The sequence below is a fragment of the Pleurodeles waltl genome, chromosome 8, assembly GCF_031143425.1.
Source record: "Pleurodeles waltl isolate 20211129_DDA chromosome 8, aPleWal1.hap1.20221129, whole genome shotgun sequence".
NCBI classification, from domain to species: domain Eukaryota; kingdom Metazoa; phylum Chordata; class Amphibia; order Caudata; family Salamandridae; genus Pleurodeles; species Pleurodeles waltl.
Window position 1 is genome coordinate 807,201,990 of NC_090447.1, and position 12,213 is coordinate 807,214,202.

At 42.9% G+C, this 12,213-nt stretch overlaps 1 protein-coding gene across 1 annotated transcript in view; it reads left to right on the forward strand.

The window, feature by feature from the left end:
* Positions 1-12,213, forward strand: part of NALCN (sodium leak channel, non-selective) — a 2,264,872-nt gene that overhangs the window by 2,122,120 nt on the left and 130,539 nt on the right. The window contains exons 31-32 of the mRNA XM_069205064.1: positions 3,159-3,265; positions 3,554-3,628. Coding sequence (XP_069061165.1) covers positions 3,159-3,265; positions 3,554-3,628 — 182 coding nt within the window. The remainder of the gene's footprint in view (positions 1-3,158; positions 3,266-3,553; positions 3,629-12,213) is intronic.

Genomic DNA, 12,213 nt, shown 5'->3' on the forward strand with positions numbered 1-12,213 from the left:
AAGGATGCTCACAGTGAATATCTTTTATACTATAGTTTATCAGTGGGTAATCAACATGAATCCTTTGCATAATAAAGTAATCTGTGAGATTCCATGTAAGCAAACACTTCTCTGTAGGTTATTCAGAGTAATAACAATCCACCCTTAAATGCCTATTTATATTGACTTTAACATATTCTTTTCACAATCAATATGCCTGGTCTACTGCCTTTATTGAAAATGTTCATAACAAACAATCTGGCCTATAGCTTCTGTCACTGGATTTTTCCCATACATAAGTCAAGCCTACTGTACTGAGCATAAGCTTTCCAAAAGGCAACCATCCAGCATACACTCATAAAAGCACAACTGCATACAAAATTAAAGTTGGGCCAGCACATCCTTATCTCTCCTACAAGAGCCTAATGGATTATTGTGCTGCGCATCTTCTCTCCCTGTAGTTGTTTGAGTGGGTCTCCAACACCAAATTCCTTGACTGCTATGATAACCCATGAACATGTATCAAAATACCTGCCTACAGGCTTTAGCACTGTGTAGTTATAATAATCCTTTTAAGCCTATAAGTCTTTATCACATGATTTTCACAATCAGTAGGTGAGGCCCACAGTCAATCAATTAAAAAGATACACATTTACAGTTGACTAAGTAAAACACTATGGCCCTCATTTGGACCTCAGCTGTCTTTTTCCAAGTCCGCCGAGGTACCGCCGGCTGAAGACTGCCAGTGCAGGCGGTCTTCCGCCCAGCGTATTATGACTGCTGGCAGCCCTCCGCCCATACTGGCTGCTCCACCTCCACTGCCACGTCATCAGAACACCGCCCACCGAATCACAGCCCAGGATTCAGCGTGGTGGTGTTCTGGTGACGGGGAGCTGGTGGCCAAGCAGCCCCCATGGATCCCGTTTTCTCCCGGAGGATCACCAGACAAGGTAAGGTGATCGTCCATTAGGGGATGGGGGTGGGGGGATGTTGTGTGTTGTGTGCGTGCATGAGGGTGTGCGTGTGAGTGTGTAGAGGGGGTGTGTGAGTGCGTGTATGCATGCAGGGGGGGTGTTGTGTGTATGGGAAATGTGTGCGCATATGTCTGTGTGTGTGTATGTGTGCGTGTGTGTCTGCGTGTATGTGTAGTAGTTGTGTGAGTGTGCGTGTAGAGGGGTGAGGGGGCATGTGTCAATGTTTTTGTGGGGGAGTGGGGCAGGGTGGGGAGGGGGTCCTGCCACCTTTGGAGGGGGGTGGGGGGTTGTGGGTTTGGGGGGAGGACTCTGGGGAGGAGGAGGTGAGAGGGGGAGACCCCTATCAGTGCCAGGGAACTACCATGGATTTTGTGGCGGTACAAAACCCCACGAAATCCATTTCGGTGTGCGGGGTCCTGATACCACTGGCAGTCTAGTGACAGCCGCCGGGCTGGAGACTGAAGTCTCCAGCCCAGCGGTCGTTACCACCCTAGCGGTCGGAGTGTAGAAGTGGCGGTTTGGCATGGCGGTAACCGCCATGCTTGTAATTCCATTTTTTTTTCGCCGGCCTGTTGGCTGTATTGCCGCCACTTCTACACCGACCGCCAGGGTTGTAATGAGGGCCTATCTCTCCTAAGAGGACCTAATAAAGATTCTCAAAGAGCAATTCCTCTATATCCACGGTTTGTCACATCAAACCATTGCCTACTACAGTAATCTGTGGCATTCCATGTAACAAATACTTATCTGTAGGCTATAAAATAGAGTAATAACATTCCACATTTAAAAGCCTATTGACTTTAACATATGATTTTCTCAATGAATTTGTCAAGCCTAGTGCTTTTATCATACCATTTCATAATAAAGAGATCAGGCCAATAGCTATGATCATTGACATAACACCATAACCAACTCAATCCTGCTATTTCAAATGTAAGCTTAAACACAAGCCAAATAGTGCAATACAAGCAATCTTTTTCATGAAGGCAAACACTTACGGACCAATCAAATCCTGTGATTAGTGGAACCAACATGTGGGTGCCACTAAAGCCGCTTTCTCAGTGATATGCTGAAAGCTATTTTTTGTTACTCATATAAGGTAAGGCAACAGTTGCACTGTTGAGCCAGATCTAAATTTTCATGCAGATTATATAGCCTCAGTCATCCCATCCTGCTGTCAGACACAAAACTTCATTCTTAAGATTAATGGTAATGATGAAAGGGAAGGGTACTAGGATTGCAACACATTCCTAATGACTGTCCTCCTGCCATGTGCTGCTGAAAGACAAAAACAAATACCATAAATTATCTAGTTATCTAAGACACTTTGAAAACATTGCAATGCCTCGTGTGTGTCTCTGAAAGTTCAAGCTCATGTAGTCATACTGCTGTTGGCTCAGGCAGCTGGAAAAATAAACAAAATAATCACAGCTGTGTGGAGGGAAGCACATTTTTCTGTGGTAGCAAACAACTTCCACCCAAGCAAACATGTACATTTGGCTACCAACTTGTGTGCGGACCCAAAGCCCATCTCTGCAATAGTCCTGAAAGTTCTTTTTTTAGGTTGGTTACAATAAGCCTGGCAATAGCTGCATTTTTAAGCTAGACCTAAAAAACAATTCATCTCTTGAAATGGAACCAGAATGTGTTGGTTTTCAGTAAAACAGGGAAAGCACAGTTCATGGAATATTGTATTGAGATAATTGTGATAATTTGTGAGATTTGCCACCTTATTCTGAGTAAATGCAAAATCTAACTTTTGTGGAAATGGTGTTTACACATAATTTTAGATTATGAATTGAGATACATTTTCCCTCCGACCAAAGTATTTCCCATAGAATATTTCCCCAGGTAATATCTGAAGAATTTTTCTCTATGAAATCAGGTCACAAATTGAGAAAATGTGCAGTTTTAACATGCAGCAAACCCACAGTCACAGGGCTCTTCAACGAAAATGAATACCATGAATGCTGTGCAAAAATACCTTATGGCGAAAGCGAACCAAGTGGCTATAGTACTTCCTCTGGGTGCTGATTGCACCTGTGAAAACTAGGAAACGCTAAACGAATCTGTTTAATGAACCCTGTTGATTTTCCTTGTAAAATAATTTCTGAGTTATATTGTTTCTAGAGTGACACTTATGTGAGGTCCGTACAGGCAACACGACATAGACAAAATATCATGTAATGTTGTTTCTTTTTTCAGATAATGACGGATTTAGAGCTAGAATGTACGACATTACCCAGCATCCATTTTTTAAACGGACCATTGCTGTGCTTGTGCTGGCTCAGTCCGTCCTTCTCTCTGTAAAGGTATGTTCTTTTTGTGAGATTTGCAACAACAAATCAACATTAACTTATCTTTTTTTTTAAGTATTCTATATTTTATTGAATTAGTTGTTAGTTATTTCTAAAGCTTTAAGTGTGACTCCCTGGCCCATGTTAGTGGTCGTGATATTGGGCGATCACTCTTTATGTAATTTTCCTAGAAACATTTTCCTGTTTTGAATTTTGAAATTCAATAAAATGTGCAATAGAAAATTTTATTTCGTGTTATACAATTGTGCCTGGCTCTAAGACCCTGCTTTTGTCTTTTTCTAGTGGGATGTCAATGACAAAGTCACAGTCCCTTTAGCAACGATGTCAGTGGTTTTCACCTTCATTTTTGTGTTAGAGGTAAAGTATTCCAGGCATAATGTTCTGTAAATTCTCATAAATTATGAAATGAGATTTACAATTCGAAAATATATCGTATTGAAAAAACCTTTTTATGTTGATGGCCAAACCACAATAATCAATGGTTTATACAAGGATAGACAAGATTTGGCAAGACCAGTAGATCTGTCTTTAATGTACTACCACATGCAAACATAGGCATACCCAGTGCTGATTTAAGAGTTCCTACATTAAAACCGACTTTTTGATTTTGCCAACGCTCATTTAAATACGTGCTGTTGCAGCACCCAGTGCACTAATATAATCTGTAATATTCACTATATTTAAAGTACGCTTCCTCTACTCTGATCTGCCCATGCAGTAGAAAATGGAATGCAGTAGTAATGTATAACATACAGGGCACACAAATTGAGCACTTCATTAATTTTAAAGCTACTGTGTCAACTGGAAACAGGTTGAGAAATATGAGATTATATGTTTTCATTCGTCTTCATCTTGTATTTTCTTCTTATCGTAGAATTTGAATTTCTTCCCCACAAAAAAGCCCAGGACATTTTTTTCTTAATGACATGGTCAATAGTCCTCTCGCTGTCCCTACTGCTAAATCCTGGATAGCTGTAAATTGCTCAACGTAGTTGATTACTGGTTGTATTAAGCATCAACATATGGCCTATTTAGAGCGCCAGACATACAGCCAGTAATGAAAAGGTGTTGACCTGAGGAAGCTGCTGCAAAGACATCACATCCTGGCAATTTTACATGGAAGCGGGTTGCTTTCAACTCAACTGGCTGCACTGGGGTGTGATGTCTAGGAGTGACACGTTCCCCTTTAAAAAGAGGCAGCTAAACAATAAAACCAGCGTCTTATCATCAGCTGGAACAGAAACGACTACATTTAAAATGTATAACCGCTCAAGGGCTTTGTAGGCCAAACCGAATATGGAAGACACCAGGAAAGAAATGGCTATAAGGAGCTTCCTCAAAGCAACAAGTGGCTGAAGGTTCCTTTGTATGCATTAATTACATGCGATCGGGCAGACGGCACGTTGTCTCGTCAGACCTAAAGTGAATGACATATTTCATCATTTGTTAGGCCTCCTAGACGGCGCCTGCGCCGTCTCTTCGAGACTTTTTGTTTACAGCTTACAGCCTGCGCATTGCTTACCAGTGGTTGGGTTCAGTGTCACTCCCTATGCTCGTTCTATGTGGTCATTGTGTGACAGCTTGATTTCATTTTTCGTCTGCTGAACACTTCTCTGGATCATAGCCAAGTTCTTGTGTCCGTCCCCTGCTTCTCTTGTGCAAGCTACTTTTTATGTCAAGCGCACAAGCGCTTTGACCTGTTGTAAGTATTGTAGGCTTTTAACCACACCCACTGCACGCCCATCACTTTCACTTGTTCATGGGCTTGCCTTTTCCTTTGTTATCATTGGTAAATACTTTATGCTTGTCCCTCCTTGGGGAGGTTTTGTTACCGCCTTGAAGAATGTCCCTGTTACATGGATTATTGCACGAGTGCTGATACGTTTGGCTGTGAGCCAAATTCTTCTTCTTTTTGTGTCTCTCCTTCGCTCTCATGGTGGCCATTAATTGGTTCGCTATAAACAGTCCTTGTGAGGTCACGTCACCCACGTCCTGAGTTTTAGCTTTTTCTTTTTTACAATACCCATTTATTTCGCTACGCCTGAATATTTGTGCTCTTTGTGTTATCTTTTTATTAGTATAACTTCATTTTATATACATGACAGATTCTTTGAGCAGCTCTTGTGGGTGCACTTTCTTTTCCTTCTACAATTTCCTGTGTCCTGAGGTTTACCTTTTTTTCCATATTGCCTTTTATGTACACACCGTACTGCTACTCTATGCCACTCTATTCTACCGCACCCCACCCCACTCTACACCACACCACTCCACTCTATCTGCATCACTCCACACCACTTCACTCTACATCACTACTTTACTCCACTTTACACCATTCTTTGCCACTCCATTATGTCACTCCACTCTATGCCACTTCACTCTACAACACTCTATTCTTTCTCACTCCATTCCACTGTACACCACTCTACTTTATGCCACTCTACTCTATGCTACTCCATTCTACTCTATGCCACTCCACAGTACTCTGAGCCACTCCTCTCTCCACCACTTTCTATGCCACTCCACTCCACTCTATGCCACTCCTCTATTCCACTCAATGCCACTATGCACGACTCCACTCAATGCCACTTCATTCTATGTCATTTTATCCCACTCACCTCTATTCCACTTCACTCTAGGCTACTCCACTCAACACCACTCCACACTTCGACATTCCACTCTATGCCGCAAATGTGGCCACATTCTACATTATTTCAAAATGTGGTGAAATATTTGGTTTTCGCTTTGAAACGCAATCTGTAATTAAACTAAATCTTTTTATGGAAAAATACAGACAGGGAAATCCAGTTCAAACCACAATATTGATATAAATTCAATTTTTACCATTTATTCACCAAAGATATTAAAAACACACAGTACTGTAGTACAATAATAAAGAAATAAAGAAAAGTATGTGTGTCAGTGTGAGTAGCATGGCTGTAAAAATGTGTATTCTGGATCCTAACAGCACAAAGGATGACTTACATATTGTGCTCATACCAAAAAGTTGAAAGGGTAATGTCCGTGACTGTATCCTTAAGACAGAGGGCTTTACCCAGTTATGCAAGAAAAACAGTACCTGCGAAGCACATGGTGCCTTTGCATCAACTCGCATCACAATCACGTAATGGAATATTATATTGTGAGCACCTCAAAATGGAGTCGAAACATTTATAATATTGAGTTAAAAGTTGCCAACATTGGACATTTCATGTGTAAGGCTCCTGTTACAATACTCTAAATGCTTCTGTTCAGAATGAAATTGCTAACTGAAATGAACTGTGAAAAAACAGCTAGGATCGTAACATGGGTGATTAGCATTTTGCTGCTTAACATGGACTGCCCCGAAATGTAATGGTAATTTTACATATGAAGAACTATTGGTTCATGAATATAGTTAGGTGTGCAAGGTAGGAGAAGGATGAACCTAGAAAGAAATCATATCAAAATTGGTGAAAGCAACTGAAGTAGAAGAAAGAAGAGCATGAAACATTTATGAGGAGCAACCCCAACAGTATTGTCTTTGGAAAGAACTGCTGTCTCATTGCTGAACTGATATGACTAAATATTTTCAGTTTCACTTTGCAAACTTTACATATATCTTCAAATGTTAAAATGTAATTTAGACTTATTTTAAAAGGAACATGTTATTAAGTATTTAATTACAAAAAATGGGGTAATTTAGAGTTTGTTGGATACACTGGCATCAACCAAAAAACAGTGGCTATCATGTCCACCAAGCTTGCTGTAATGTTGCCCCTTTTAGAGGCAGGCTAAGCACCAGGTTTCCGCTGATTTACCTACAGGTTGCTTCATCTTTGGAAACTCTTAAGCAATAGTCATAGGGCCGTGGGTCAATCTATGTCAAATTTAGCACAATGTTTGTGATGTAGAGTTTTCTTGTTTGGGGCTGCCTGGGCATCCTGAAAAGAAAACAAGAGTCCCAGTGCCTCCGAGTCATTGACTTTTGCGTTTCACAAACACAACTCCAATTTGCTTTGCGGGCACATCAAACATAGCATGCACTCAGCAAAGGATCAGCGCTTTCAACAGAGCCGCCGCAAGGGTAGATTCACAGAATGTTCAGGTAGGCGGGGATCTCTAAGTCTACTGGGTTGCTTGCCAGACTCTAAATGATCCCTTATGTCTACTGTGTCTGGAGAAGTATAGAATTCCTACCAGAGTCTTTGTGTGTTATTGGGTATTGGAATAGTGTGTGTGTGTGTGTGTGTGTGCATGCAACAATATTTAGCTCCTCCCTGGTTATGGTGTATCGTAAGCATTTCTATTAAGGGCTAAACTCAGATCCCTATGCAAATGTGTTTGCACAAGATGGAAATTATGAGTTGTGCCACAACCTCACCATCTTCCACTTCAAACCTACTGAAATTTATCTGATGAAAATGCCAAGAAAAAAAGGCAAGCATACAGATTTTGTTGTGTTAAAAACCGATTCTGCATGATATGCCCCATTTTCCCTTTAAAAACTCCGAATAGGAGGTACTTAATACACTTGGTAAATATCTCGCCCTGGGTTAACGGTATTTACTACATGTGGTACATACCGCACTCTATTCCAGCAAATTCGTAGTGAAGACCAAAGAGGGAGTGAGAGAAAACCTTTTGACATGCCAAGGTATATCGCCCATGTAATATTAAGCAAATAAACAGGAGCACCGAATCTGTCTGAGTCAACCACCAATAATATTGCCTGGTGGGAGAGTATTTATTTTCTTTTCAACAGGCAATGTTAACTGAGTATTCAGTTGGATTCTTGATCGCAGCACCCAGGGTATGATGGGATAATAACAAAACAGGAGAGAGTGAGTGTGGGGAGATCTGTGGAGGCAGAGGAGTGGCACATCCAGATAAATCCAGGTTCGAGTCCCTGCTGTTACCTGGTCATGTACGTCATCACTGCAGAAAGGCCAAAATGAGACGCTGATTCACACTGTGCCAAATGCACATTGGTTGTGCCTGGGAGTGGCTAACAGAAGCATGGGCAGCCCCTGTGTTGCGGAGGGCTGACCTACAGAGGGCCTCTTTAACAAAAGTGCTAGGCGATTGGCCGTGGAAAGGGGGATTCTCAATGTAGTTTGCAAGGGGAGACCTCAAGTTTCGTTACGACACTGCCAGGCACTGCCTGGTCGAAGCTCGGGCCCGCCTATGGCCTGTTAAAAGCTGGAGGAGACTACGTTGGGCCACCCATCTTGACTTAGGGTTATGAGTTAAATATTGAACCCACTATTTAAACATTGTTGAAGCTTGATTATGGAGGTCCGTCTGGAGACCCGGCCTCCGACGTTGTGTGCAGAGTGAGTCATCACTCTCAGCTACCCCACCCCCCATCTTCTTATCAAGGAGAGGAGGGTATTACAGATGCTTTACAATCTATTGGGTGTAGTGAGACAAAGTATGATTCTACAAGAGAAGGAGCCATTCCAAAGAGAAAACAAAAGAAGAAATATCCTGGCACCAGTGCCGCTTGCATTCCATCAAAGCTATCCTTCCTGCCAAAGCACACCTGCACTCAGAAAATGAAACAATCAAAACTCTATAAAGTGCAAAATGTCAGGAGTAATAGAGTGATCTTCTAGCAAGTTAGAGCGCTATTCCCACAAGACTAATTTCCAATCCGGGGATCTTGTGCCAGTTATCAATAAACCACTAACTAACCAATGATTATTGCGCCATCACCCCCTAGCAGTGCCTCTCATCTCTCCATAGCCCCTATCTCACAAGTATTTTATTAGTTTTATAGCCTGTCTTAGCAGCACAGGATGTTGGAGCACATACAAACAAAGACCACGAATCATACGTGTGTAAATCAGGGTAGAGAAACTGTTACATAAGGCAAAGGGGACTACAAGGTTTAGGATTCACGTCATCTATCTGGTAGGCATTGTTTAAGAGTGCTTGTTCTGGGAAAGCATAAACGGGTTTCAGAATGTAACTCAGTGATTAGGGTGACTTTACAAATAACAATTTATGTCTACACTAACAAACCCTTTTAAGCTAAATCAGGATAATCAAAGACTGGGGAAAAACATTCACAACTTTCTAACTTGTACAGTGCAGTTTGCATGCAGCTATTTGATGGCAGTTATTTGTTCTCTGTGCTAGATTATGATTGTTACTTACATACTCTATTGTAACAAAAGGATCTTTGTGACAAAAGCAGTATCCCACTGAGCATTGCATATAAAATACAGTTCTGTCATCTGCATAACATTGCATCTAAAACACTGTTCTGGGTTCTTGGCAGCAGGCATATTAACCCATTGTGCTGTCATAAAAGAATCAAAACTGCCACTAGGCAAAATTCCCATCCCTCTCCAGCAGGTACATTAATCACCAGAGTTATCATGACACTTATATTGTTGCACACGAAAACTGTTCGATAAACAATGAACTCTGCAGTGCCTTTAAAAGTGCTTGCCCACTGCAAAACCAGCCCCCAGTAACAAAAGAGCCCTCCACCCTTCTAACCTCCTGAGAAAATGCCCGATGCCCGGTTTGGCCAATCCACGCATGATCCTTAGGACCCTTTTTTTGATCTAGCAGACAGATGTGACGAAACAAATGATGAAAATGCAGGTGGAGAAGTAAAAGAGTCAAAATAGAATTGAAAGACTCACACTGGAAATATGTCTGGTGCCCCAGATGCTTTTAAACCTCTGCAGAGCACAGTTATGCGGGTGCGGAAGAATAGTAGGATTTGTGGGTGCATTCCTCAATGAGGTTACTTAGATTCAGTGGTTAACTTCCTTACAGAGCAATTACACAGAAAGACATGCTGGCACTTACGGGTACAGACAGAGGAGAGTGGTGCTAATTTGTTTCCCCCGAATAGGCTTTTAACAGAAATGGCCTGGTTCATTGCAATATATGTGGTAATAGCATTATCTGTAATTATGAGATTTTTAATAAATATCAGCAAGTCAAGCCTGCTGATATTTATTGTGAGGGACATGCCCACTATTTACTGGAACATGAATATTTTTGCCTGAATGTTGTTCTCCAAAAACCCATAATTGCGTAGTATTAATTACACTAGAAAAATTCAGACTCAAGCGGAGTCGCACCTCACCAGTTACCAGGCCACTCATAATAAGGTCCACTGTATACAACATGAAGTCATAAATGGTGAGGACAATACAAGAAACGAATGAATTTGTGCTCAGTAATTTGAAGCAACAATCTCTCATACTGAGATTTATACTGCCCTAAGGACAACATCAAGCACAAGAATTGACTGCAATTGGAATCTGAAAAGACAAATCTATGCTTAGGGTGAACAAATGGACATCTCACATTACAATGAGGTGTTATGAAAGGGGAAAATGAAAGATATAGGGGATCATTTTGACCTCAGCGGTCTTTTTTAAAGACCGCCGAGGGACCGCCGTGCCGAAGACCGCCAGTGCAGGTGGTTTGCCGCTCGGCCTATTATGACCGTTGGCAGCTCTCCGTCCTTTTTCGGATGGAGAGCCGCCAACAGCCATACTGGCGGGAGGCGGGGAAGTGGAGGTTGCTCTACCTCCACCGCCACGCCAACAGAACACCGCCCAGCGAATCACTTCCTGTGATCCGCCGTGGCGGTGTTCTGTTGGCGGTGTGGTGTCGGCAGAGCTGCCCCCATGGCTCCCGTCCCCTCCCAGAGGATCGACGGAACAGGTAAGTCGATCGTCCGTTAGGGGAGGGGTGTGGCGGGTGTTGTGTGCGTGCATGGGGGTGTGCGTCTGAGTGTGTAGAGGGGGTGTGTGAGTGCGTGTCTGCTTGTGGGGGTGATGCGTGTTTGGGAATGAGTGCATGTATGTCTGTGGGTATGTCTGTATGGATGTGTGCGTGTATGTTTGAATGTGGGTGTGCGTGTCTGAGTGTGTGTGTGGATGTTGGCATGTATGTCGGGGTGTGTGCGTGTTGGTGGTGCCTGCATGCGTGTCGGGTGTGTGTGAGTTATGTGATGTTGGGGGTCGGGGTGGGGAGGAGGGGCCCTGCCACCTTTGGGGGGTGGCAGCGGTGGTGGGGGGTGTGGCGGAGGGAGTCGGGGTGGGGGTGGGGGGTGGGGGAGACCCCTATCAGTGCCAAGGAAGGAATTCCCTGGCACTGATAGTGCTTACCGCCATGGATTTCATGGCGGTTCAAACCGCTGGAAATCCACGGCGGTAAACCGGGTCCAAATACCGCCGCCGGTATTGTGACGACCGCCGGGCTGGAGACCCAGGTCTCCAGCCCGGCAGTCGTCTCCGCCCTGGCAGGCGGAATGGAGAACCGGCGGATGACCATGGCGGTAACCGCCATGGTCATAATCCCACAAGGTAAGACCGCCAGCCTGTTGGCGGTCTTACCGCCGGTTCTCCGCCTTCCACCAGGGTCGTAATGACCCCATAGTGTCACTTTCACAGAGTAAAAAAGTCTAAGTGATTCCTTGAGAGACTCCAACCCAATATATTGTTGGATATTCACAAAGGTATTTTACTAGCAGTTTCTTTATGACAGCACAGCCTCTGCACAGAAAAAGATATATCAGTCTTATCTTTTAAGTTATTTTTTCCGTATTTGTAAAGATACTACTAGTAAAATTCCTTTGTGAATAGCTATCAATTGCAGACTTACACAAAAGTGTAAGTTTACCTTTGTGAATTATGCCCTACATGTATTAAGAGTGACAGTGTATCACTGATAAGGATCTGTCCCACATGTATCAAAATAAAATTAATACTTGTCTCTTGTTGGCTGAACCAAAACATAGTTCTTCAGTGCAGAGCAGAATACAGCTGATAGCAAATACTAACAGATTCTTATAGCCGATCTCACACCTAGGAATGCTAATGATGCATCAATTTACACACCACAAACAAAAACCTCTGCTCGGCCGGCCTCTTACTCACACACATCCCGTGCATATGCAAAGTCAGAGCCGGCAGTTGAGCGTTCTCATA